Here is a 27,284-nt window from a genome sequence, read left to right on the forward strand (position 1 = left end):
CCCTCAGACCTTTAGGTATCATTTATTTTGCAGTAGTCCAACATAGTGACTCCATGTAAAGTAGCCCAAACCAATCTTTTAGATTCTGTCATATAATTATCCTATGGAACAGATTGTACCAACTCTGCTTCTCCCATATCCAATATAAAAGGTTTCTGTAGAACATACAATATAAATTGAGATGTAAAACTCATTCCGGCGCTTTGCCATGAGAAAAATGCCATAGTTCCTCAAAAACAATAACTCTTGTTCTGTAATAAAGAGGATGAAAGAGTATATATATGGAAATCACAATAAAAACCTCTCTCGTGCAATATGCAAAGTACTATTTAAACTATATTCCTGTGGAGTACAAAAAAATATTGTGATAATCACAGGATATGCCCTACCCTGAGGAGGCTGCCAGAGGGCGCTCGTCTAGTGAAAAACCTGTAAATACCAGGAACTGGTCACTAGAGGGAGCCCAAAGAGGTACACCAGTGTAATGACCTTGATGCAGGAATTACCACTATTGTTAGCAGAATCTGTGGTACTTCAGGAGTCAAACACCACACACCAGAATAAGAGAGAAGTCTTCTTTATTTGCCAGCAAACAAAGTAGGACATCAGCGCTAGCTCTCTCCTTCAGCTCTCTGTGTCTTGTGTCTCTGTGTCTTAGCTCTTTCTCTCGTCTCTCTGTGTCTTGGCTCTCCTGTCCTGTCTCTAACGTAAGCTGCTTCTGTTCTCATTTATATAGGGTCCTAAACCCTTCTAGCCCCCCTTTCTCACCAGATGGTAAGGAATAGATTGATTACCCTGTCTTGAACTAATTATCTCTACACATTTACTCAAAATATCAGTTACATAGGTTTGAGATATTTCCTAAACTGACCTATGACCTGGGGCCTCTCAAACTAGACAATGTGGCACCTATCTCCTGCATTTTATTATTATTAAATTCTCAGATTCCCAGCTAACTTCATAACTAGCTGGGTTCATTAAGGGGCCAATCTTACTTAATGGCACACAGACATGGTTTGTTATTACTTTCAGGAGACCAGTCCTACACTTAGCTATAATCCATCAAGGAGAAGAATTGACTTTTCCTGACCTCTTTCACCTATTAGCTTCATACACAGAACTAGCTAGGACTGTGGATAATTCAAACCAGATGATGACCTCTTAAACTGCAGACAAATCTCACTTGAAAGTCAGACAAAGATGTAACACTGAATTGAAAAGATATTACATAGAAATAGAACTTATTAATTAAACAGAATAAAACATATTTTTAAAATAAGCAGAAATCAGAATTCCTTATAAGACAAAATCTAAATTATCTAGAATTATTTAAATCTAAACTATCTCCTTCTAAACAGCATTCAGCCTAATCTTTTAAAACTGCAGTATGCCTTGCTTAGAATGGCATCCAGATGTGGTTTATTTATTCCTATGAACTAGCCTTAACAATCCATCACTCAAAAAGGGACAAAGAAAGTTTCATTTCTCTCTGACCTTTCTAACCTCTAGTCTAGCAAAAGCTAGACATTTGAGTAATTCAAACCAGATGGCATTCTATCACTTGCAAGACTTGAACCAAAGTTAAACAGAATTAACAAATTAATATGATTTCTCTGTCCAGGCTGCCTCAACCTGAAGGGACAACTAGGGGGTGCTCATAGTATAGGACCTGCCTTTCCCTGAAGCTACCAGGGGGAGCTCTCAGACTAGAAGGTTTCTATAGTGATCAGAAAGCCTCACTAGAGGGAGCTCTTGAATAGACAAGCCAGGTCCAGGTGGCTGGGGAAGGAAGGCTATCCCTTTAAGAGATGGAAAGGTGGAGAGAGTTCCCCTTGGGCTCAAAAGAGGTGTGGAGGATTATTAGCCACCCTATAGAGAGCACCCTCCAAAAAGAGAAAAGGAGGAGACCTCAGGGAGGAGCTAGAGGAGGCAAAGGGACCTCCAGGAAGCCAGAAGGAAAAGGAGCCTGGGTGAAGAAGAAAAGGGGACCTCCAAGGAGCAGGAGAAGGATTCCAATAAGACAAAGAAGATACTCACCTTGCTATTGTAATAATGAGGATAATAGCAGTACTAGAACTTTAATGTGAAAAAACATTGAAGGAAATTAAATAAGAACAGGACTAACAGCTGTGGAGTGGAGGGCAGGACTGTAAAGTTAGAGTTGAAAGTCCTGTCCAGGGGAGGTAGCTGTTCTAAACTGAGACCCAGGTCCCATATTAAGTGGGCTCAGTTGACAAGTGATTTGAGGAACTGTTTGTGGAAAGAAGAATTCCCTGCTTACGTGAGTAAGGAGTGCTAAAGGGACTGTAATTTGCCTAAAAGGTGGTTAATTTGCATATTCTGCTGAACCTGATAGGAAAGCGTTGTGCTCTCCAGAAAGGTGCCAGGAGGTTGTGGCACAAGTATATGGAAACTGCAACCTGTTACCCAGGGAACCTCAAAAGGAGGGGGGGGGGTCAAGAACAGGAGGGCTGATAACTGAGGAGCAGTCACCTTAAGTTTAAAGCGGAGCCCAAACATTGAGACTGCGATTACAGGGCCCTAAGAAAGGGATTTGTCTCTGAATCTTTCTTAGAGGCAAAGCTCTTATGGGCCTTGGAACTGAGCTTGAGATATAGGATTAAAAAACAGAAGGGGGCCCTAACCTATAGAGTTCCCAAGGAAAGCTTGCTGTCAAATAAACTGGCCACAGTGTAGATCAAGGAGAGTCAGAAAATGCATAGTAAAGCTTCAGGGGATGAAAAGGGTCATCAGCATCCTGAAAGAGTCTCTAGGGAGAGCAGAGATTATATGGAGTGGGCCCTTGGCTACGAAGGGCTCATCACAGTATGAAATGGAAAAAGACTGAGCACCCACGCCTCCACCCAAACACTTACTGGGTACAAAGAACTTAAAAGGGTCAAATCTGTTCATCAGCATAAAAAAAACGCTTTCATACAAAATATTGTTAAACTCACAGAATATTCAATTTAAATGGATCCACCCAAAAATGTGGCAAACAAAAGAAAAAAAGCAAACACTTAGGGGCCTTTTTACTAAGGCATGTAGGCGTCAATGTGCATCCAACGAGCACCAAATTGGAACTACCGCCCAGCTACCGTGTGCCCCGGGTGGTAATTCCATTTTTGACATGTGTCCAAATCCTCATGACTGAATATTGTAGCTTGTCCTGATATCATTATGTTATGTTTATCTATCAATCCACTTCCAATCCTACATGATTTACTTATGCACTCTTATTTGTAACAATTGTAAAATTATTATTCCGTTAATATGATTGCTATGATATTCTTATGCACCTATCTGTATCTATATTCTGAAATTCTTATTCTATAATGTGTATATGTCGTAACATTTTGTAAGCCACATTGAGCCTGCAAATAGGTGGGAAAATGTGGGATACAAGTGCAGCAAATAAATAAATAATCAGCAGTTTACGTGTGCTGGCCTCTTACAGCCCAGTTAGCGTGTGAGACCTTACCGCTAAGTCAATGGATGGCGGTAAGGTCTCAGGCCGAAAATGAACACACGCTGGTTCTAATTTTCCTGCACGTCCATTTTAGGCCACAAAAATAATGCCTTTTTTTCCAGGTGTGCTGAGAAAATGACCTGCGCGTGTCCAAAATACCCGCCTACACTAGCGCAGGCCACTTTTAGGCATGCCTCAGTAAAAGGGCCCCTTAGCTTTTAACTTAGTTGAAGATTCAAAAGTGTATATAAAGTCAATCACACTGACTGTGGCCAGAGTTTCGCTATAATCAGCTGTCTCAAGGCATGAACAACCAATCTACAAGAAATAAAAAAAAATTTAAAGTGTATAATACAACAGCCTCAAGTGAGCAGAAGTGAGCAAAAATATCCTTACATAAAACGCACCTCCAACGTTCTGAAGCCGAGAAAGTGAAGCCTTCAAGCCTTGAAGCATTCCTGCAACGTTCCGGAACTACGAGACAGAGGAGACACACTCGCACCCAGCAATCTCACTCTCTGTCACACACACACACACTTGCACATTCACTCTCTCTCTCTCTCTCTCTCACACACACACAGTCAATCTCAAACATACTCTCTCAACCATACACCGAGGAAAACCTTGCTAGCGCCCGTTTCATTTGTGTCAGAAACGGGCCTGTTTTACTAGTATGTATGTATATAATATTCATGAAATCCAAAAGAGGAGGAGAGATGGACCCATGGAGGGCAGGAGGGAAGAGAGGTGGGACAGGGAGATGCTAGGGTGGACAGAATGGACAGGGAAAGGGAGATGTCTGGCACAATGATGGTGGGGTGAGGTGGGCTAACAAGAGTGGAGAGAGGGAGGGGATACTGGACATGGTAAAATCATGTAGGAGAGGTCAAAGGGGTAGAAGCAACAAGATGAGTAAGAGGAGGAGAGTGAGTACAGACGTAGAAATGTGGTAATGGGGAGGAGATGGAAGGAATAAGAGGCTGGAAAAGGAGTGAGATGGGAGAGCTAGGGACTGAGATGAGATTCTAGGAAACAGTCTTGGGCTTCTTAGGGTTAGTGATCTCATAATTTCCTATATCTTGTAGTAACTTCTAACATGATGCAACAGTTATTTACCATCAAATCACAAACTTCTTTTCCCATTTATTTAAATACAACACAGTATCTGGCTTATGCTTATGCATAAACTTAGGGTCCCCGCAAAGGATCTCTTGCTTTGGAGTTCTCATAAAACACAACACAGACATGCACATAACAAGCTTACAACATAAATTTCTCCATATGCTGTTGTACAAGCCGGTATTTTGAATATATAAGTGAGATTAAATAAAAATGCTACCAACAATAAGAACAACAACGGGATGCAGCAGCTCATAGGTTTTTCCTTGTTTTGTTTTAGGTAAACAGATATTATTGGCTTCAACTTTTTGACGGCATCCAGTTTCCTGTTTTCATCCAACCTCCTTGATTTCATATAAAGAGGTTAGATTGAGAACAGGAGATGGTATGAGGCTATCATTATATGGGTTTAAGCCAGTAGACATAGCTTGCTGGCAGTAGGTGGAGTCACAAGTACACCCAAAACAATAGCAAACACTATTGAAAGCAGTAGTAAAAGATTATTAGAAACTAGTAAAACAGGCCCATTTCTGACACAAAATGAAACGGGCGCTAGCAAGGTTTTCCTGGAGTGTGTATGTTTGAGAGAGTAGGTGTGAGATCGACTGTGTGTGAGAGAGAGAGAGTGATGTGTGAGTGTGTGTGGTGTGTGTGGTGTATGTGTGTGACAGAGAGAGAGTGAGACTGCTGGGTGCGAGTGTGTCTCCTCTGTCCCCCCTCCAGTCACCCAGTGATTCTCTCTCCCCTGCTCCCCCTCCAGCCACCCAGCGATTCTACTTTTTTCCCATTGCCCCCCTCCAGCCACCCACCCACCGATGCTCTTTCTGTCCCCTGCCCCCCCTCCAGCCACCCAGCGAGTCCTCCTCTGTCCCCTGCAACCCCTCCAGCCACCCAGCGAGTCTCCTTTGTCCCCTCCTCCCCCTCCAGCCACCCAGCAAGTCTCCTCTGTTCCCTGCCCTCCTCCAACCACCCAGCGATTCTATCTCCCCTGCCCCCCTCCAGCCACCCAGCGATTTTCCTATCTCCCCTGCCCCCCCTCCACCCACCCAGTGATTCTCCTGTCCCTTGCTCCCCCTCCAGCCACCCAGCGAGTCTCCTCTGTTCCCTGCCCTCCTCCAACCACCCAGCGATTCTCCTCTCTCCCCTGCCGCCCTCCAGCCACCCAGCGATTTTCCTATCTCCCCTGCCTCCCTCCACCCACCCAGCGATTCACCTGCCCCCTGCCCCCTCCAGCCACCCAGCGATTCTCCTTTTCCCTTGCCCCCCTCCCAGCCACCCAGCGAATCTCCTCTCTCCCCTGCCCCCCCTCCAGCCACCCAGCGATTCTATCTCTCCTGCCCCCCCCTCCAGCCACCCAGCGATTCTCCTGTGTCCCCCTGCCCCCCCTCCAGCCACCCAGTGATTGGTCTATCTCCCCCTGCCCCCCCTCCAGCCACTCCTCCACTTTAATCAGCATATATTAAATTCCCCCATGTGCTACAGAAAAGCACCGAGCACAGCCTATATAATAAAACGCACCTCCAGCGTTCTGAAGTCGTAGTTTCCGAAATGTTGCAGGAATGCTTCAAGGCTTGAAGGCTTCACTTTCTCAGCTTCAGAACATTCGAGGTGCGTTTTATTATATAGGATAATGGACTGCCTATGCGTGGTCCATTTGTAAAAAGTCAAAAGCTGTTGCAGCTGGCTAGGCAGTGCCTTAAAAGGTGGAGGACAAAAGATTTTTTTTTACTTATTTGATAGCGTTTTAATTTATTTGAAAATGTCCCATATACAGATATAACAGCTTCAAAAATTATTGTAGCTGGTGGAAACAGCACTAATTAAGCTGTATTTTGTGCTAATTTTTCTACATTGTTCTATACAATACAGTAATACATGGCCAAATTTCAGTGAGGATATCCTGTTTACTGATGGGTTCATCTTAACTGTTGTTGTAATCTGCCATGGAAAGCCTGGTGTTATAAAGATTGGAAGTAAAATTAAACTCTCCTTCATTGGGGCACATGGAATCACATCTTCAATCATCTACAAATAGATTATTCTGTTTTGAGCATGTTTCAAGAACAAGTGGTTTTCATAAGTCGAAATAATATTTTTTTCATGCAGATCTCTCATTTGCTTAACAAAATAGCTATAAGCCCCTAATGCAGTCCATTGGTTTTCTTATATTTTGTCCTTGTGGTGATGTATACTGTGCCAAAAACTGGAAATACAGTGAGACAGAATAGTAGAATTTGGTAACATCCAAAACTTATTAACATTATAATTGTGTTCACATTTGGGTAAGAACTGAGAAAATGCTGTTGAAAACTGACTTGAAGAAGAAATGAATATATATTACAGAACTGGAAAATGTTGCACATTAGACTGACTCGACTTCTACATGAAAGTAGTTCTGCCCTCATTATTTAATATCTTTCTTTAAATAGTAATAATAAACAATATTAAGTGCATTTTTATAATATACTACTACATTCCACAAAACAAAAAGAGCAAGTTCCCACAAACCACCTTTCTCTTTTGATCTAGGCACAGGAAAAAAAAAAGATTTGAAATGCTCAGAGGTTTCAACCGAATTCATGTTTATGTGGAATATACTGCCATAGATAGATACTCTGAATGGTTGAGCATCTGATTCTCATAGTCATAACATTATTTCTGTTTTAGTAGCCCTTTATCAGGAGAAAAAAATCTGCAACGAATATAACACATGCTAACATGCTAGCGTGTCGCTATAACCAGCCCCTCCAAATGACACACTGATCACGAGTTCTAACAAATTACGACTCTACCCTATGAAAAGTTATTATGTTATTATACTTCCTCTGTGTACATCCGTAATGCTGCACAGCTGGCATGTTTGAAAATACAAGCGAGATTAAATAAAATGCTACCAACATATAAGAAACGACAACGTGAGACGCAACAGTTCATAGGTTTGTTTGCTTTATTTTGAGTGTACGCAGAAGACGGCTGCGCAGGGAAGGGGAAACATAGATTAACCTAAATGGCTTCAACTTTATGACTTAATGCCGTCTCCTGTCCTGTTTCCATTCAACCTTCCTTGAATTGGTTTGTCCTGCCTCGCCCCTCGACTGACTGACGTCAAACGGCCGCAGGACTGCACTGCTGCAGGCGGAGCCTTCCCATGACGTCAGGCGCGGCAGTATTGGGCAGGGGTCGCAGGGCGGGTGGGTGCTTCTATTTACATTTGCATTTACTGCGAAATTAGAGTAGCTGTGGCACATTGGGGCTGGGGGAGGTGGAACCGGTTTTTGCCGGCTGACTGGAGGGGCATGAGGGAGTGCTTGTGGTCTCGTTCTCAGCCTCCAAACTGTCTCTGAATAGCAGCTGCCTCTCTGACCTTCTGGACCCGAACCGAACACGAGGACATGAAGAGCCCGAGAGAACCTAACACAGAGGAGGAGCTACCCAGCCAGCGACCAGCAGGTCAGCTACAGCGCCTGTCTCTGAGACCCGAGAGCAGGGGGTAGCAAGCACCGACCCCTGAACCTGCCCACTGATAACTGGGATAAGGAGGAGGGGCCACCACTGATCTCTGAGCCTATTCAGTAACCAGGCATCAGTTCTGGCACCTGCCATAAGACCATGCAACAAGTATTGATCCCTCAATACTTGTTGCATGGCTTTCATTTGTTAGGGATGAGTTTCCTGCCCTGTCACATTGTTTTGTCTTTACAGATGAACACATCCAGTTGAAGGTGCCTGTGATTCAACAGCTGTATCACTGGGATTGTGGCCTGGCCTGTGCAAGGATGGTTCTGCAGTGAGTGTCACTTCTTTGGAATTACGGAACTGTTGTAAAGCCACCATCAGTATGGGACACCTAGCTAACCTGAGATATTCTGTAAAGATGGAATGATCTGATTTTTTTTTTTTGGTGATGTTTGCTGTACTTTACATGTTTGAGCCAAATAGGTTTAGTAGCACTTCCTTAGCACTGACTGTTAATATGAGCAGACATGCCAAGTTGCATGCATTTAGGTCCTCTCTCCAGCTCATGTGCATAAACTCTCTTTTCATAAGCATTGATAGCCAGCTTGATATCCACCTCATGGACTCTTTCTCTCCATTTAATTTGCCCACCCACCCCCCCCCCCCCCCCCCCCCCCCCCCCCCGTTGACGTTTCTCATCCCTCTTCTCTCCCGGACGGCAAAGTCAAAACTTTCCTAAAATGTCGCAGCCACACTGTCTTCAGCTGGTGCAGGTACTCTTTCCCTCAACCATGTCCCTCCTCTGATTTTGTGTTAGAGGAGGAGGAGGGACACGGCTGGGAAAAGCGTGCCTGAACCGGCTGAAGACAGAGTGGCTGTGATACTGGTGGCTGTATAGGGAAGGAGGTGAGAGACACTATGCTGGGCGGGGCCGGGCTGAACAAGCTAGACCAGGGAGAGGAGCAGTGAGGAGAGTGAAAGATGTAGTGCCTTCAGAAGTAGGAGGCAGAGCATGCTGGACCCACAGGTGGGGGGAGGGGGGACAGAGGGAGAGACACCCACTGGACCTGCAGGGTGGGGCAGACATGAATAATGGATGAGAGAGATGAAATGCCAAATGGACAAGGGGACACTGGTAAGAGAGTTAAGAAAAGACAAAGAAAAGCAGAAACCAATACAATTAGAAAAATAAAATGATCAGACAACAAAGGTAGAAAAGGAATTTTATTTTATATTTGTTGGACTATGTCAATTTTGGGAATATACGTATGCTGGAACTGGTTTAGGACATGGCTGGGGAGCGCGAGAGAAATCTCACTCATTGGCCTTAAATCTCCAGCATAGCTGTGGTAAATCTCCAGATTTGGGATGGGTCATCCTTGGCGTCTCTGCAGGAGTGTTCTTAATCTGTTTCCTTTCTCTCAGGTACTTGAATCAGCTAAGTGAAGAGAAGTTTCAGAAGGCCCTGCAGGACTTGCACCTCAATAAAAGTATCTGGACTATTGACCTGGCCTACCTGGTGTGCCACTTCGGAGTAAAGCACAGACTGTACACTCAGACACTTGGTGTGGACAAAGGCTACAAGAATCAGGTCAGACAAAGCCTGAGTTTTCTTCCTGGTTTTCATCCTTCTGTTCCTGTCCAGACTTATTGAGCACATTTCTGACTCTGAATTAGTTGTGTTCAGCAGTGGTGATGGATAATGGTAAACTTTCATTATTCTCTTTCCTCAGTCTTTCTATAGGAAACATTTTGACAGTGAGGAGGACAGAGTGAACCAATTATTTGTGCAAGCAAAAGCCCGTGGAGTGCTAGTGGAGAAATGGTGAGATGTGTTTTCTCCCTCCATACCATTAGCTAGGTCTGAGGGTCAGACACCTGACACAGGCATATTTTCAAAGCATTTAGACTTACAAAGTTCCATAGGTTATTATGGAACTTTGTAAGTGCTTTGAAAATGAGCCCCATAGTAGCATAGTAAATGATGGTAGATAAGACTTGAAGAGTCCATCCAGTCTGCCCAAGTCACACTCATTTTTAATTCATGATTAAACCAACAATGAATGAGAAATACAATACTTGATTGTTGTCTTTCTTTGGTGTTTCTGAGACATAGACCATTGAAGTCTGTCCAGCACTGTCCTTAGTTTCCAAGTACTGGAGTTGCCGTTAAAGCCCACTCAGCCCTATCTGAATCCATGTTCTCATTTGGGGGAGACAGACTGCAAAAGTCTACTTAGCATTGTCCTCACGTTTCAATTACTGACGTTTCCGTCAAAGCCCTTTCCAGCCCATCTTAAATTGGATTGCTTATTTGCATAGAAAGGGGACAATACTCATGGTCCATGTTGTCACAAGACCATACGTACCTTTTACCTGCAAGCTTTATACTCATTTTCAGAATGAAAGTGTGCAGTGCTATGGGTAACCTGCTGTCACTTGAACCTGCTTTTTGTATAGTTACAATATATGTGAAGGTTTGGAAATACAATCCATGTGAGTTTGTTTCTTCCCTAACCTAAGCATGCCTGGTAATGCTTCTTTCAGTACAGCTGAGGTTTCCCATGTTGTTCGTGATTGGCCGCAGCCAGCCAGTTTTTGTGTGGAGTAAAACCTGCTTAATCTGTATGAATGACTTTGAACATTGACCTACTGTCTAGAAACGCGTAATTAGTGCTTAATCCCCATCTCTTCTGGAGTATTCTGATGACTGAAAATCTATTTTACTTCTGGTGTCACTGATAGCAGTGACTTCTCTAAAGTGTGCCGCTGATGCATGTGATTTCTGTGGTAAAATACAGCTTGGATGTCTTATTGGGCAGCCAGCCATTCAGCAATTGTAGTCGCACAGCTCTGAGCTTTTAGCTAGTAGTAGCTGAGTTCCTGTAAGAATGGCTTCTTATACCTGTCTCCTTTAGCAACATCTCTCATTTGAAATAATACAAAGAAACAAAGAAAGTGACATCAGATATAAATAAAGAGTTAAAAAAGAAAAGAGAGCGAGAAAATGACAGCAGGTGATATGGATGGGCAGATTGGATAGACCATATGATCTTTATTGATGATCCCATCCTCTCTCTTACAGATCATATGTGCTTGTCCCATGTTTTATTGAATTCAGATGAACAGTTTTTGTCTCCACTACTTTTACTTGGAGGCTGTTCCCATGCATCCACTACCCTTTCTGCAAAGTATTTCCATAATATTGACAAAGAATCTGAAGGGCTGAACCATAGAGGTTGTCTGCTACTGGTGCACTGGTTGGCAGCTTTCTCCAGTTCTTGAGCATGACACACCACCCTTCATGGTCTCCTGTTAAGCTATGGTTGGGTTTTGGGGGAGGTGACTGCACAGATAGGGAAGACAGTTTGCATATGAGGTTTGTCTGTTGGGTTGAATTTGATGGTGATTTTTGTGTAATAAGGCATTCTATTAGACTTGGTGGGTAACAGGTTCTGCAACATTGAAAACTGGAGTAGATTCAGAAGTAGATCAGACAGGAGGGATTTAACTGAGACACTTTCCTGGCTGGTTATTCACTTAGATGTGCTTGCTTAGTGGTAGACTTGCTGCCTCTCCGCCTCCTTCTCTGCAGCACAGTGACAGTACAAGACCTGCAGCAGCATCTGGCACAGGGCCATATTGCTATTGTCTTGGTGAATGCAGTGCTGCTGCTGTGCGACCTCTGCTCCAGACCAGTCAAATACTGCTGCTTCCTTCCCATTGGCCAGAAGTGCTTCTGCCGAAGTCCAGACTATCAGGGCCATTTCATTGTGTTGTGCGGCTACAACAAATCCTCGGGGAGCATCTTCTACAACAATCCTGCTTATGCAGATCGTAAGTATGTGCTTGAAAAGTTCCCCTTGTTCATCCTTTTAACAGCCTTATAGCTTAGACCTGTTTAGTTTACTCATGACAGTGTAAAAGCTTATTGGTCCAAAAGCTTTCATTTCTATCCTGGTGATTCGTGTGAGAGATGTGACTGCAGTGTTTTTAAGGTTATAGTGCCTGCTTCACCTGTCATTGATCTCAGAGGAAAGAAATGTTAAGGAAGTAATTCCATAAAGCAGTCACCGACCTATTAGTGCCAAAAATGCATGTATATGACCAGAATGCTGAATGATACTTGCATGCGGGCCTAAATGTCAATATTCTGTTTGCATGCGATTTTATAATATGGTGTCTAAATGCGATGGCATTTTTACTTACAATCACTCCTCCCCATCCCCCCTTCTTCTGTTTCTGTTTGTACAGGTCAGGTGTTTATTAAATTTTCCAAAAAAAAGCATTGACACATAATGTGAGATGGGCAGGGCACACAGTTCTGCCTGTAAATTATAGAATACTACCTCTCTATATAAAACGCACCTCCAACGTTCTAATGAAGCCTCCACAAGTCACAACGTTCTAAATCCATGGTGGTGTAGATCAAAATTCGCCCATGAGTGTTTTCCCTGCCCTCGCGTCAAACATGATGTCGAGGGCGGAGCAATGGCACTCAACCAATCGCATTGCTACGCCCTCGACGTCATCACGTTTGACGCGAGAGCGGGGCAGACATCGATCTACACCACTACACAAACGTTGGAACTTTTGGAGGCTTCAAAACAACGCTGGAGGTGCGTTTTAAACAGAGAGTAGAGAGATGAGGAAAACCGATAGGTGGCTGAACTGGTGGCAAGGGAGAGAGCACAATCGCTGGGTGGATGCAGAGGAGGAAGATGTGGGGGGGGGGGCAGGGGCACAGCACAATCGCTGGGTGGCTGCAAGGGGGGCAGGGAAGAGAGCAGATTCGCTGGGTGGCTGCAAGGGGGGCAGGGGAGACAGCAGAATCGCTGGGGGGGGCAAGGGAAACAGCAAAATCGATGGGTGGCTGTAGGGGGGGCAGGGAAGAGAACAGATTCGCTGGGTGAGGGGCAGTAGAGAGAGCAGAAACGCTGGGTGGCTGCAGGGGGAGACAGCAGAATCGCACACACTCTCTGCCTCACACACACACTATCTGTCTCACAGACACACTCTCTCTCAGTCACACACTCACACGGTGCTGCAAACCACGCAGAGAGGGGGAGAGGCAAGGAGACCTGAAACCACAGGGGGGGAGAGGGGGTCCTCAGACCTCGGAGGGGGTCATCAGACCACAGAGGGAGGGGGGAGGTATCTGTCACACACACACTGTCTCTGTCACACACACTCTCTCACAGTCAGTGTCTTTCTCACACAGTCTCTCACACTATGTCTCACACTGAATCACATTCACTCTCTATGTGTCACACAGTCGGTCTCACACACTCTCGGTCTCACACACTCCCTCAAATACACTCTCTTGGACTCACAGAGAGTCTGTGTATTGCACACATACTCTCGCACACTCTCTCTCTCACACACAGTGTATCTGTGTGCAACACACTCTCATAGTCACTGTGTCTCACAAACACACTCGCACACACTCTCTGCCTCACACACACACTCGCACATTCACCCTCTCTCTCTCTCACTCACACAGTCACTCTCACACACATTCTCTCAAGCAAACACACTCCCATGAAAACCTTGCTAGTGCCCGTTTCATTTGTCTCTGAAACGGGCCTTATTTACTAGTAATGTATATGTTTTCAGCAATCTTAAACACTCTATGACTGTTATAAATGTTCCCACCTAAACCCATATGTATGATGTTAATCTTAGTATTGGATATTAGTGTTATATTCCCTTCAACATAGGTATGGATTACAATTCAGAATAGAAAAAAATTACGAAAAGCTAAATAGCACAATTGAGATTTTACCAAAGTTGGTAAAAGATTCCAGATTTGAGAGGCCTCATATGAAAATAAAGCTGTAAAATATTTCTACAAGAAGGGATAGATAGGTTTGTTACTTATAGAATTGCTCTCTATGGGTCACTTCACTGTTCAGTATTAAATGCCAGTCCGATCTGAACCGTGCTGAGACTCAGGCCTTGGATTCCAAGAGGGCAACGCTCAAGGTGAGAAAGTGTTTAATGAGTGGATGGGTCTGGGAGAACTTTGGTCAACAACGGAGCTTTTAGTTCTCCAAGAAGGTAAACAAATTTGGTGAGACAAAATTAATAAATAAATACAGTCAGAGGAACAGTTATCAGGTTATTCATTCTACAACAAGAGGAGGAATCTTTTTAGATTCTAAGAGGAAGGGTGAAAATCCAAAGGGAGAGAGTAGAGTTTTTAAGAAGGCTAACAGGAGGCAGAAAAACATTTTTGCTTGGTATGAACAGAAGATAATTCTTAATGCAGGGAATGGAGGCAATACATCAGAGTGAGTTTTTTTTATTTAAGTAAATAAGGCCATAGGATCAGATGAGGTACGGCCTCGGATTCTAAAAGAGATCAATATTAACTAAACCCACACGCAGCTCTAAAGTTGTTCAAGATAGCAGGGTGGGATGGATGGTTCTGAGGGGAGGAGTGCAGATACGATCCCACTTTCAAGTGGGGACAGAGAGGAGGCAGCAAGCAATAAGCCAGGAAGTGTGTGCAGAGGTACAGGAGGTTTATCTGTTGTTCCAGAATTTGTATGTAGTCTCTGCTCCTTTGCATGCTTTTTCTCCTCAGGGACGTGTCGCACCAGCATCAGTAACTTCGAGGAAGCCAGGCAAAGCTATGGCACAGATGAGGACGTGCTTTTCATCTATGTGGACAGCTGACCTCGCTGCTTGCTTACAGGTCAGTGGAGTTGGTACAGCAGCTGGCAGTGCATCTCAGGACATGTGGGACGGTTTCTCCTCTCATCTTTGGGATCTGTAAAGTGGAAAAACTTTTTATCACCTACTGCTAAACATTTTGGTAACTTATTAACACAGAGCAAGTTCATCACTGGCAGAACAGCAACGCTTCAGGCTGAGCATAATGACCAGCAATGGCTGAAGAAAGAATTGCCTCTTGAGATTCTGCTACCCTTACAGACGCTGTTTCTTTTCCGTTATAATGCAAGGGTCAAGCTGTAAAATTTTTTTTATATATGTATATAAAAACTATTCCAGGAAAAAGTTGGATGTCTTATCAGCTGTTGTCTGTTAACTTATGTTAACTTAAGTTCTTCGTATATATTTGGATACCTTAGATAATACAATATCTTGGATTTTTAACTTGCTTTCCAAGTATGAATGAAGGTGGCATACAGCTTTAGTGGTATCCACGACATCCCTTTCCCAAAGAGCTTATAATAAGTGAAGAAACAGAAGCTTGTGACATGCCCAACACCATAGGCGCTGTCAGTAAGGGATGCAGGATTTGATCTTTTGTTCTCAACCCACTGCTTTAACCACTAGGCCCCATTAGAGCACCAGACCATATAGTGCAGCAGGCAGGGGAATGGGATCAGTTTCTGCTGTTTTGTTTTTAATAAATCCAGACTTGTACTTTGCTAGGTTCTGAGGGTGTCCTGATTGCACAGGCAGGAATGATCTCCATCTAGTTGTACGGACTTGCTTTTTGGGGAGGAAGTTAATATTTGTAGACCTTTAAAAGGTGTTGAAATACATTGTGCTGTGGAATTCAGCCCCTGCACAGTGTTACATGGGTATCGGGTTTGAAGTAAGGAGAAGACTGATGTGTGTGATGCTCTAGCAGTGAGGGGAGAGGTATACTCTGCCTGGGGGTGTAGGAATAAAAGGTGCATGTGCTCCAAAGGTGGAATGAGCTGCGTATGCGCACATGGGAGATGAAGAGTGGGTGGAACATTAGGAACATGTCTAATTTATTTATCCTAACCAATGAGCACTGGGCATGGCCACCACAGCACATGTAGGATTTGCTTTGTAGTTGCAGTGCTGAGAAATTGAGGGTTTTATCCGGATAACACATTCGGGGCCCTGTTTACTAAGATGTGCTAGTGTTTTTAGCATGTCCTCAAATTAGCACGTTCTAAACACTAGAGAAACCCATATATTCCTATGGGCGTCTCTAGCATTTAGAGTGCCTCGCGCGGGGCTTAGTAAACAGGGGCCACAGTGTCTTGGGAAACAAACTTAAGATGAGGTGAGGTAAAATCAGGGAAGCCACACAATGTCTAGAGCTGAGATCCGTCTCCTGAGTGGAGCATGCTAAGCATACCACATAATCCCCAGATTCTATATATGGCACCCAAATACGGCATCAGGCGTATTCCATAATTGCGCACGCAACTTAATTGACAAATGAGCAGTTGGCAATAATTGGGCACTAATAGTCAATTATTGATGCTAATTGGCAACAATTTGAATTGAAGTGCATCCTCCTAGTCGGTATTGTATAAAGATGCGCATGTAAATTCTTACATGCAGATCTGAAAAGGGGGCGTGGCCATGGGTGGGTCAGGAGAATATACGCACAGGACTATAGAATATGACATCCACGCCTAATTGCACCAGGTTTCAGTTGGTGTAAATCTTCATGTCCAAAATTAAGCGCAGATCCCGGCGCTAAGCACTGTTCTATAAATGGTGCCTAACTTGGGGCCTCTTTTCCAAAGCCACACTGCCGATTGCCGCGTGGCAAATGAGAGGAAGCCCATAGGAATTGAATGGGCTTCCTCTCATTTGCTGCACCGAGAATCGGTAACACGGCTTTGTAAAAGAGGCCCTCAGAGCGCTGTTTATAGAATAGCGCTTAATTTTTTTTCGGCACCGAAATTTGTGCGCCACTTACAGAATCTAATCCAGTATGTATTTGCTTTATACTCTTCTAACAGAAGCTTGAAATCGTAAGATGCAGCAAAACTTGAAAATGGGAAACCATTGTCTTGGATGTGCTACGCTGAAGAATAATCAACATTTTGCTTAATTAAGAGACTTGAAGTGATCTAGCAAGCATAGGCTTTCTGCTTTCAGAGACGGGAGTTTGTCTGCATAGCTGCTCGGGGTATGAGATTACTCAAATGACAGACCCTGTGTAGATATCCTGCTGGCTAGCACTGTGCACTCCATAAATAGCCTGGACTTTCTAGGAATAATGGATTCTCAGTCCTGGCACACAAACCACCCCCCCCCCCCCCCCCCAACCTGTGGAATTCAAATGCTCATGCACTGAAGAGATTTTGGGCTTGAGGGGATGCTGTCAGGCATAAGAAAAACATTTGTTATGACCAATATTCCTTTTTCACATTTTAGTAATACTTTTTCACTCGTTAAAGTACACATTACTTCACTGAATCAGGCCACATGCAGGATCTGAGGTAGCATGGTTTTTACCAGAGGAAGATGGTGATTAAAAGAAAGGTATGTTCTGTAGACTAGACACCTGAGCTAAAGTGTACTATATTATCCATCAAGCCCAGCATCCTGTCACAACAGTGGCGGATGTAGGTAATGATTACCTGGCAGTATCCTAGAGAAATCATTCTTTAATCACACCTATGGTTAAGCAGTAACTCTTCAGGAAATTGTCTAATCACCTTTTTAAGCCCAGGGTTTTAGAGAAATGGCCTGGAACTCAGTTCTGCTGTTTTTTTTTGTTTGTTTTTTTTTGTTTTTGTTTCAGACTCTAGGGGTGAGCCTGGAGCAGAGCAGAAAAACAGCTGTTCTCTAATTGCAGGGCCCACTCCACTCATGATTTTATAGCCCTCTATCATATTTCCTCTAGGTCAGTGGTTCTCAAACCAGATCCTGGAGGCACCTCAGCCAGTCAGGTTTTTGGGATATCCACAATGAATATTCATGAGAGATTTGCATGCAGTGGAGGCAATGCATCCAAATAGCTCTCATGGTTATTCATTATGGATATCCCTGACTGGCTGGGGTGCCTCCAGGACCAGGTTTGGGAACCCCACTGCTCTAGTCTATCTGTTCTCCAAGCTGAAGAGCCCTAACCTCGGGGAAGCTGTTCTATCTCCTTCATCACTTGTACTTCCTTTCTCTGAACTTTTAGAGATGGGATGCCCAGAACTGCATACAGTACTCAAGGTGTTAGGTACAGGGAGTTCCTTTCCCAAAGGGCTTAATTCAGAGGCATTGTAATATTATTTTTATTTTGTTTTTGAATAACTCTTAATGGCTACCAAAATCTTTTCTCTAGGGTGGTGGCTCCTAACTCAGAAGCCAACATTTTGTTCATGTAATTGGGAATATTTTTCCCCGATGTGCATCACTTTGCACTTCTGCACATTAAATTTAGTTTGCCATTTAGATGCCCAGTCCTGCAGCGTCCTTCTGCAATCTCTGACAATTGAGTCATGGTTTTAACAACTTGAAATCCTGCAGATGTGATCCCCTTGTTCATTTTTTTTTAATCCCTATATAACTTGATTTTTATGTTGTAATCAGACTTCTATACCCCAGTATTCAGATTTGTGGAATACTAATGTCTATTTGAATTACCCCCTTGCTAGATCATTTATAAATCTTAAATAACACCAGTTCCAGTACAGATTCTTTGGGCCATATTGCAATTTACCATTCAACATTCAGGACACTGACCATTTAATCCTTCTGTTTTCTAATGTTTAACCACTTACTTTCATCCACTGTGGGACATAGACAGCTTTTCTAAAGGAGTCTGGTAAACAGAGTGCCTAGGGGCTAGCACTGATTAACATATTTATAAACGGTCCAGTAATAGAAATAATGAGTGAGGTTCTGAGACAAAATGAAGCAACATAGGGAAAGCGGAATGGAGGAGTGGCCTAGTGGTTAGTGTGGTGGACTTTGGTCCTGGGGAACTGGGTTTGATTCCCACTGCAGGCACAGGCAGCTTCTTGTGACTCTGGGCAAGTCACTTAACCCTCCATTGCCCCAGGTACAAATAAGTACTTGTATATAATATGTAAGCTGCATTGAACCTGCTATAAGTGGGAAAGCGCGGGGTACAAATGTAACAAAAAAAAAAGCGTGAGGTGTGGTTAAGTGCTTAGGAAGAAAGACTGTGCAGAAAAAATTAAGAAATCCACAGATGGGGGAGGAGGGCCAGAAACTGAGGTACCCTGACCCAAGGAGTGGAACTGTGTGATAAAGCCATAGGCAGAACTAGAAGGCTCCTGGTGAAGACCTTACCTAGTGTATTGTGTCCAACTGTTTTTATCTACCTAGTATAGCATATCAGTCTCCTAAAGATAATACATTTTTAAGAGGCCACTGCACTAAAAACCTTAGCAAATGAAACAATATATGCATGGTTTGGGTAACAGAAGAATAGGATAGAGAGATTCAGGTACCTCAACGATATTTTTAAAAATGCACAAGAAGCAAGTGATTTACATTGGAAAGGAGGCTCCAAGGGGGGTGTCAAAAGTAGCAATTTTTTTCCCACACAAAGGAGGCTGTACCATGTATTGACCACCTAGGGGAGGTGTGGAAGCAAAGTCTGTATTTGGAATTTTATAACCACAGATGATCCTTAAACGCTGTGGGGGAGGAGTGAGGGGGTGAAGTCTTGGGTAAGTACAGAGGAGCCTTAGCTGTAGGGTGAGGTAAAGCCTAGGCATAGAAGAGTTGCAATTGCTGGATATGAAGAGGAAAGCTGATGCACAAATGAGATTTAGGACACTGTAATTTAGATGTAAATTAGGCAGATTACCTGTCCTGTTGACCTCATTCGCTCAGATATTCAGGACTTTCACAATGAGATCCAATTTATCCCATACGAGTTTTTTTTTTTTTAATGGATAACGGAAAACCCAACTACTTGTTCAGTCATCAGGCCACGTTTGGGACTTGCTAACGTGAACATATGCATGAGTGCTAAATCTTCCTGCTGCTGTTAATCCTAATAATACAATAGCAGAATCCTTTATCCACAGCTCTGTCTAGCACGCAGCCCCCCCCCCCCCCCCCCCCCGCAATCACTATGGGGGCCCATAGATTGATTCCCTTAACAGTCTGGTACCATATGCCCTGTGTAGACCACCAGGAGCGCCACTCCTGTACGAGGCCTATGCATTCCTTCCCTCCTGGAGATTGTGAATATGGCCTTTGGAGCACCCTTGAAGAAAAGTCAGACTCAGGAATTGTATCCAAGTCTGATTCACAATACTGCCACTGGGTCAAGCCTTCTGTAAACCTTTGCTGATCTAAATTATTGGTAACTAAATGGAGCCTTGGTGGCTGTACCTTGGGTCCACAAACTTGTTTTGGTACCACAGCACAGTTAAGACCCATTCTAATGTTTATACACAGTGTTTCTGGAAAAAATGGGACCCCTTACATAGTTTCAAACCATTTTGCAATTGCATAAATGTTTGAGGCCCTATTTACTAAGCCGCGTTATAGGTGCATTAACTGTACATGCCTACACGGATAGCGTGCGCGCTAACACTCTTTAGTAAACAGGGCCCTTAGTATGATATTTGAAAATACATTCATATTTTTTTCTTAATTCAAAAATCTTTGTTCTACGTGTCCTCCTTCAACCTTGATATATTCACAAAGTCTTCATCATCATTGAGCTGTTAGCTCAATGGAGTTTCATTAATTAAGAGCTTGATGTGCTGGAGCTCCATCTTGTTGAAAAATGAAGTACCAAGTACTTAAGGGAAAAATATCAATACCCTAATACCTCATAATTTATTACATACTGAATAAGGTATATCTATCCCATTAACCATTAAGTAATTGATATAACACTAAACCATACATCCACATTTATACAACAAAAATTATTTAAATCATTAAATATTTGTACATTTTGTTGGAAATTTTTAAGGGTACTCAGTTCGACATCGGTCAAATAAATATACAACTGGCTAAGTCAAGAACCATCATGCAGTATCAAATAGCTTGCTGTTGCTCATAATGTGATGCAAACAAATGCCCATACAACAAAATATTTTAAATATCACATAATCTGAACCTCAACCCACAAATGCATTGTCGCAATGCATTTGTGAGTTGGGGTTCCCCTTTGTTATTTCCTTCTGAAGAATATTCACAAAACTCAGAACTGAGTGAGGGAACAGATCATGTGATATTTTAAAATATTTTATTGTATGGGCATTTAATAATGGATCTGGACTGAAGACTTAATTTGTTGGCATCAGATTATGAGCACCAGCAAGCTATTTGATACTGCATGATTACCGACATATTTGGAATCCGTTTACAGTTGCAAGATAAGTACAGTGCTTTGCTCTATTTGAGTACCTTCGAATAAGGGATTATAGGCGAAATATTCTTGGATACATGAACATATTAAACAGTTTCTGTACAAGTTTATGTAAATTATAATGGTATAGATGAAACTGGGCAGTGCAGTATATTACTAGTGGTTAGTACAGACATTTTGCCAGGTCTGCACTTTTGAAGAAAAAAAAAAACCATAAGCAGTGCAATGATGGTTGTTGACTCGGCCAGTCGTTTGTATATTTGACTGATGTGTGAACTGAGCACCCTTAAAAATTTCCAAATATTTAATGATTTAAATCATTTTTGTTGTAAGAATGTGAATGTATGGTTTAGTGTTATACTGATTATTTTATGGTTAATGGAAAAAATTATGTACCCAGAAATGTCTCAAATTTCAGGCAGAAGTTTCTGTTGCATAAGTGTTGCCATACTGGAAGAGACCGAAGGTCCATCAAGCCCAGTATCCTGTTTCCAACAGTGGCCAATCCAGGTACCAAGTACCTTGCATGATCTCAAAAAGTACAATACACTTCATGCTGCTTATCATAGAAATAAGCAGTGGATTTTTCCGAAGTCTATTTTAATAATGGCTTATGGCCTTTTCTTTTAGGAAGCTATCCGAAACTTTTTTAAACCCTGCTAACTGCTTTTACCGCATTCTCTGGCAACGAATTCCAGAGTTTAACTACATGTTGAGAGAAGAAATATTTTCTCCGATTTGTTTAAATTTACTACTTTGTAGCTTCATTGCGTGTCCCCTAGTCCTAATATTTTTGGAAAGAGTAAACAAGCGATTCATGTCTACCCATTCCACTCTACTCAGTATTTTGTACACCTCTATCATATCTCCCCTCAGCCATCTTTTCTCCAAGCTGAAGAGCCCAAGCTGTTTTATCCTTTCCTCATAGGGAAGTCATTCCACCCCCTTTATCATTTTCGTCACCCTTCTCTGTACCTTTTCTAATTCCACTATATCTTTTTTGAGATGCAGCGACCAGAACTGAACACAATATTTGAGGTGCGGTTGCACCATGGACTGATACAAAGGCATTATAACGTCCTCACTTTTGTTTTCTATTCCTTTCCTAATAATACCTAACATTCTATTTCCTTTCTTTGCTGCCGCAGCACACTGAACAGAGAGTTTCAAAGTATCGTCAACGATGACTCCTAGATCCTTTTCCTGGTTGGTGCAGTAGGGCGTTTTTGGGTTATTTGGAAAAATGTTAGGGGGCCCGTTTTTCTGGACACAATTTCGAACTGAGGCTGTGACTGGAAAAGGTTTCCTTCTAAATTCGATATATGGGCATCTTTTACAATGAAAAGAAACCAGTGGGTTGATATTTAGCCCACTGCGTGGAAATTCAATACCAGGCTTTGTCCAAGTTCTGGCATTAAATTTCTGGAGCTGGCACTTCACCGGCATAAAGCTAGGTCTGACTTTTATGCGGTGCCATTTAGGTAGTGATCTTGGCCCGGGTAAGTGCTGAATATTGCCACTTAACCAGCCAAGTGCTGACTCCACCTCCAGGACACATCCACAATAGCCAGTTTTGCTTTAGGCACTAACCAGCCACTTTCACAGCACTAACTGCTTAAGTGCTGCTGACAATGACTGGTTAACCCCAAATAAGCAATTTAAATGGCCAGGAGCTGTTTCTGGCCGGTTAAATTGCTTTGAATATTGACCCCAGTATTTTACGTCTACTCAAATTAGCCCTTGTTGGTGCTGAAACAACAGGCATGGCCTATCCTTTACTACAATCCACAAGTCTGATTTTTGTTGCGCATCTGCAACGCAGGGCCTCTGAACTGGCACATGCCCATATCTAAATACAGAGATGTTGGATCAGCTTTCTTATAGCTCTGCATGGCATAGTTATATTTCAGGTGCCTCTTCCTATACCTGGATTCATTTATTTTGGCCACAGGGGAGGGAGAATGGTTTATATTAAAAAATGATTTATGCTTGAATATCCTGTTTCCAGTGGAAACATTATTAAAGGTAGATGTGGCACTGAACTGGGAGAGCTGGAGGTTGGACGCTGAATCAGACCAGCTTTACCTACATCTGCCTGCTCTGTGTGGGACTTTGATCTGTGTTTCAGCTCTTCATGCTGTACTCCTGCTCAATGGCATATCTAGCTTAGTTGCCCCTCCTCCAAGCAAGTGGGTGCACCAAAGAGGTGCGAGGCTGCCGATCCTCTGCCCCTTCTGATGTCAGCTTCCTGTTCTAGGTCAGGGGACCGGCAGAGCTGACAGCCACATACCCCCTTGCTGCCCACAGTTGGGGCAGACTGCCCTGCCCCTGGTACACTAGTGCTCCTGCTTTCCATATGTCATAAGTACATAAGCATCGCCATGCTGGAACAGACCAAGGGTCTATCGAGCCCAGCACCCTGTCTCCGACAGCAGCCAAAAGAACAAACAATTTATCCCGCCCATCCCAGAAATAGTGGATTTTTCCCACGTCCATTCAATAACATTCTATGGCCTTTTCCTCCAGGAAGCCGTCCAACCCTTTTTTAAATTCTGCTAAGTCAAATGGCTTCAGTGTGACAACTGCATAGACCTCTGGTTATTAGCACAGCAGGGCCCTGATTTTTGAAGGGCACAGTTAAGTAAGAAGTGCTTGTAAAAACTCCCCACTAATCTGAAAGCAGATTCAAGAACTTCCTGTTTTTGTTTTTCTGCAGTCTGGCCTTGTTCTTTTAGCTGCAGCCTAGCCTAGTGTGAGCAGAATGAAAATCCCCCTTCCACATTGGCTGTTCCATAAAATCATTCTTTTATTGGTTTCTAACGTCAAGTGTTACAGCATCATTTGTAAGCGGATTGATAGCTGAGTGGGGTGAGGTTTCAGTTGGGTCCAGAGTATTTATTGCATTCATTCAGTTTCATGTCTATAAGCAGATATCAACCGCTGTGCTTGTTATAACCAACACAATAGCATCTGCAGCTAGGGTTACCATATGTCCGGATTTACCCGGACATGTCCTCTTTTTGAGGACATGTCCAGGCAACCGGGCGGGTTTTTGCCAATCTGCCCGTTTGTCCGGATTTATGGACAAATGGGCAGGCTGGTGGGCGGACAAACGGGCAGATTGCTAGCCTCCCTTCCCCTTACTTACTACTGCCCTGGTGGTCTAGCGACCTCTTCCGCCTTCGGGGCAGGAAAGAGCCCCCTCTTTCGTGCCCGGAGCGCTGCCCTACATGCATCCTTCCTGTTGCTGATCTCTTTCCTGCCCTGAAGAGGTCACTAGACCACCAGGCCAGTAGTAAGGGGAGGGGTGATGGGGTGTGTGACAGGGGGCGGGGCATGTGTCCTCCTTTTTGGGGGACAAAATATGGTAACCCTATCTGCAGTCATATAGGGACTTGGGAGTTAGTTCACTCCTTTTTCAGTAATAGCTTAAAGTGAATTACATTAAGGTACAACAGCTCTTTTCTTGTCTCTGGAGGGCTTGCAGTCAGGTTGAAATAATGGAGGGTTAGGCGGCCCTTTTACTAAGCCACGTAAGCGTCTATGCGTGCCAAAATGGAGTTGCTGCACAGCTACCACATGGCTCTTGTGGTAATTTCATTTTTGGCGCATGTCTGATACATGCGGCTGAAAAATAATTTTTAATTTCTTCCGCATGTATTGGACGCACATCAAGTGGCATTTGGCGCGTAGGTTATTACCGTCCAGTTACCGTGTGATACTTTACCGCTAGGTCAATGACTGGCGGTAAGGTTTCAGATCCAAAATGGTCGCACGGCAATTTTCATTTTGCCACGTGTCCATTTTTGGCAAAAATTTTTAAAAAGCCATTTCTTTACAGGTGTGCTAAAAAATGATTCTGCATGCACCCAAAACATGTGTCTACACTACCGCAGGCCATTTTTTAGTGCACCTTTGTGAAAGGGCCCTTAAGTGACTTGTCCAAGACCACATGGAGCAGCAGCAGCAGGATTTGAACTGGGCTTCCCTGGGTCTTAGTCTGTTACTCTAACGATTTGGCAACTCCTCCAAGTGATCTACATGATTTTTTATCAGATACTTTATCTTAAAAGGAGAAACATTCCACCACTCCCACGGACTCAAATGGCTGATGGTAGTGGCTGTAGCCTGTGGTCACAGGATACATCTGTACTGCTGTGATAGTATGACATTAGCTTTGAGGATTATTAAATGTAAAAAAAAAACAGAAGTTTTGCAAAGCACCCACTTGATTATGCGAGGAAACTCTTAAAAGTGATATCTCTCAGCCAGTTCTGCTCACCTTGAGTTCATGGGAAGTAGTGGTTTAGGGTAAGAGGATTAAAAACTCCAGTTGCTCCTGAGAAACCTGCACTGTGTGCGTGGGCGAGTGCTGGGTGTGGTTACACAGCAGAATCTTAGTTGCCTCGGAGGGGGCTGATTTTTAATCTGTGCTCTTTATTGAAAACACTATGAAGTTTTCCATAGTGAACTTTGTGTACGGAGTTGCTGAAAATTCAGCTGGTGCCAATGAAGTACTGAGCGCTCATTCCCTGATGATGTTGGGGCGGAAATCCTGCTGCACAGCCTTAGCAAGTTCCTCTGCATACATTTCATACCTCCCGGTCATCTGCAAAGAAATGCAAAAGGAAGCTATTTTAGTAACTGGTCATCTATTTTATAAGATACAAAGATAACTGTCTTCATAAACTATTACTACACATCCTGCACAAATCATGGCTCTAAGGACCGGGCATACATGTTCCACTAGCTTGACAGCAGGTGTAACTATATGTGTGTACTGGAGTGGAGGAGTAGCCTAGTGGTTAGTGCAGTGGACTTTGATCCTGGGGAACTGAGTTCAATTCCCACTGCAGCTCCTTGTGACTCTGGGCAAGTCACTTAACCTTCCATTGCCCCTGGTACAAAATAAGTACCTGAATATATGTAAACTGCTTTGAATGTAGTTGCAAAAAAAACTTCAGAAACGTTCCCCTTCCCTTACACAGAATTGTATGTATTTTATAAAGCACCTGTGTAAATCATAACTCTGCCTGTGTTCCACAGAAAACAGCTCACTAAAATTGCCTGCATGTATGTGCAGTCTTGACACCCCAGGGCATAGCCAGCCAGTTTTGGGTGGGCATGACAACCCTGCTTCCCAGGTGATTGAAGGGGAGGATCACTTAACTCCACTTCCCTGACCTTCCCCCCCCCCCCCCCCCCCCCCAGTACTTTTAAACCCCTTAGGTCTTCAGCAGCAGCAAGCAGCAACTCATTCCCCTTGCTCACGCCGGCTTCAAGTCTTCCCTCGGATGCAACATCCTGGTCTCGCAAACAGGTAGTTGCATCAGGGAAGGCTCGGGCCAGCATAAGCAGGGACAATGTGTTGTTGCCAGTGAAGAACTAAAGGATTTAAAGGTACTGGGGGGCAGGGAATAGAGTTAAGTGATTCCCCCACCCCCAAGTTATCTAGAGGGAGAGATGCTGCGAGTCTTCATTTCGATGGGAGAGTTTTATATGCAGTAAAACATCTATAAAATTATCCCCCCATTGTTGCAGAAATTCCAGGATTTGTCAAGATATGAAAAGCACAAATAGTCATGTTCCTCTGGGTAGGAGGCATGCTTGCTGATGTGTCCTCTCTCTTCTGCTGTGATATAGGTACCAACCTTGAAATTCCATTTGTCGCTGACCTGTCGGCAGAGGTTCAAATCCAGTTCAGCCACCAACAGCCCATCCTGGAGGCGAGACAGTCCTGGTGTCCGGCTGCCATCTGGAGCAGCCACATAACTTGAGCCGTAAAAGTAGCCAAATTCATGATGGGCTTTAAAAAAAATTTGGGAAAAGTCAAATCTGTAATATTGGAAATGATCCAGTCTACTTATTCAGGAGCGGTCTTATGACTCTGCATTCAGTACATCACTGTGTGCTCTGATGGAAAACATATGTTAGACTCATGATTTTGCAAGGGATTGATATCATCTGGGACAGTTTCAACACCCACTTTCAAATGACACTTAATACCATTGTGGGTTTTAGATGAAGAGGAAGCAGGGAAGTGTCTGTGGTACTATTCACCACTCATTTAGGATCACATGGACATTTGAGTAGGATAGTGATGCTTTAACGATTATTGTACTGTTCATAGTGTGGTTACCAGGTTTACTCTACCTTATCTGAGGTGCAGGATCTGCAAGCTCTGTCAGAAAG

The 27,284-nt window shown here is 43.5% G+C and overlaps 2 protein-coding genes across 5 annotated transcripts in view; one reads left to right on the forward strand and one right to left on the reverse strand.

Moving 5' to 3' along the window:
* Positions 1–7,827: 7,827 nt before the first annotated feature.
* Positions 7,828–26,813, forward strand: LOC115479465 (protein GUCD1-like). Of its 4 annotated transcripts, none has more exons than XM_030217380.1 (7): positions 7,828–8,038; positions 8,291–8,375; positions 9,470–9,635; positions 9,778–9,869; positions 11,640–11,881; positions 14,634–14,744; positions 26,736–26,813. In XM_030217380.1, exons 1-6 carry the CDS (start codon positions 7,981–7,983, stop codon positions 14,723–14,725), a joined length of 735 nt encoding a protein of 244 aa, XP_030073240.1. In that variant the 5' UTR covers positions 7,828–7,980; the 3' UTR covers positions 14,726–14,744; positions 26,736–26,813. The 4 variants fall into 4 exon arrangements, with proteins under 4 accessions (XP_030073240.1, XP_030073241.1, XP_030073239.1 ...); XM_030217381.1 differs by having other exon boundaries at positions 26,728–26,796; XM_030217379.1 differs by lacking the exon at positions 26,736–26,813 and having other exon boundaries at positions 14,634–15,071.
* Positions 25,510–27,284, reverse strand: part of UPB1 (beta-ureidopropionase 1) — a 44,172-nt gene continuing 42,397 nt past the window's right edge. The window contains exons 9-10 of the mRNA XM_030217378.1: positions 26,744–26,898; positions 25,510–25,701 (exon numbers count right to left, since the gene is read on the reverse strand). Of these exons, the coding sequence (XP_030073238.1) occupies positions 25,618–25,701; positions 26,744–26,898 (239 nt within the window). The 3' untranslated portion in view covers positions 25,510–25,617. The remainder of the gene's footprint in view (positions 25,702–26,743; positions 26,899–27,284) is intronic.

This window comes from Microcaecilia unicolor, chromosome 11 (genome assembly GCF_901765095.1).
Source record: "Microcaecilia unicolor chromosome 11, aMicUni1.1, whole genome shotgun sequence".
Taxonomy (NCBI): Eukaryota; Metazoa; Chordata; class Amphibia; order Gymnophiona; family Siphonopidae; genus Microcaecilia; species Microcaecilia unicolor.

What these genes read in the sequence shown, in the direction of transcription:
- LOC115479465 (XM_030217380.1), top strand. Translation starts at nt 7,981, where the DNA reads ATGAAGAGCCCGAGAGAACCTAACACAGAGGAGGAGCTACCCAGCCAG. An exon ending in ACCCAGCCAGCGACCAGCAG is followed by an intron (nt 8,039 to 8,290) that starts GTCAGCTACAGC and finishes TTGTCTTTACAG; the next exon opens with ATGAACACATCCAGTTGAAG. An exon ending in CAATCCTGCTTATGCAGATC is followed by an intron (nt 11,882 to 14,633) that starts GTAAGTATGTGC and finishes TTTTCTCCTCAG; the next exon opens with GGACGTGTCGCACCAGCATC.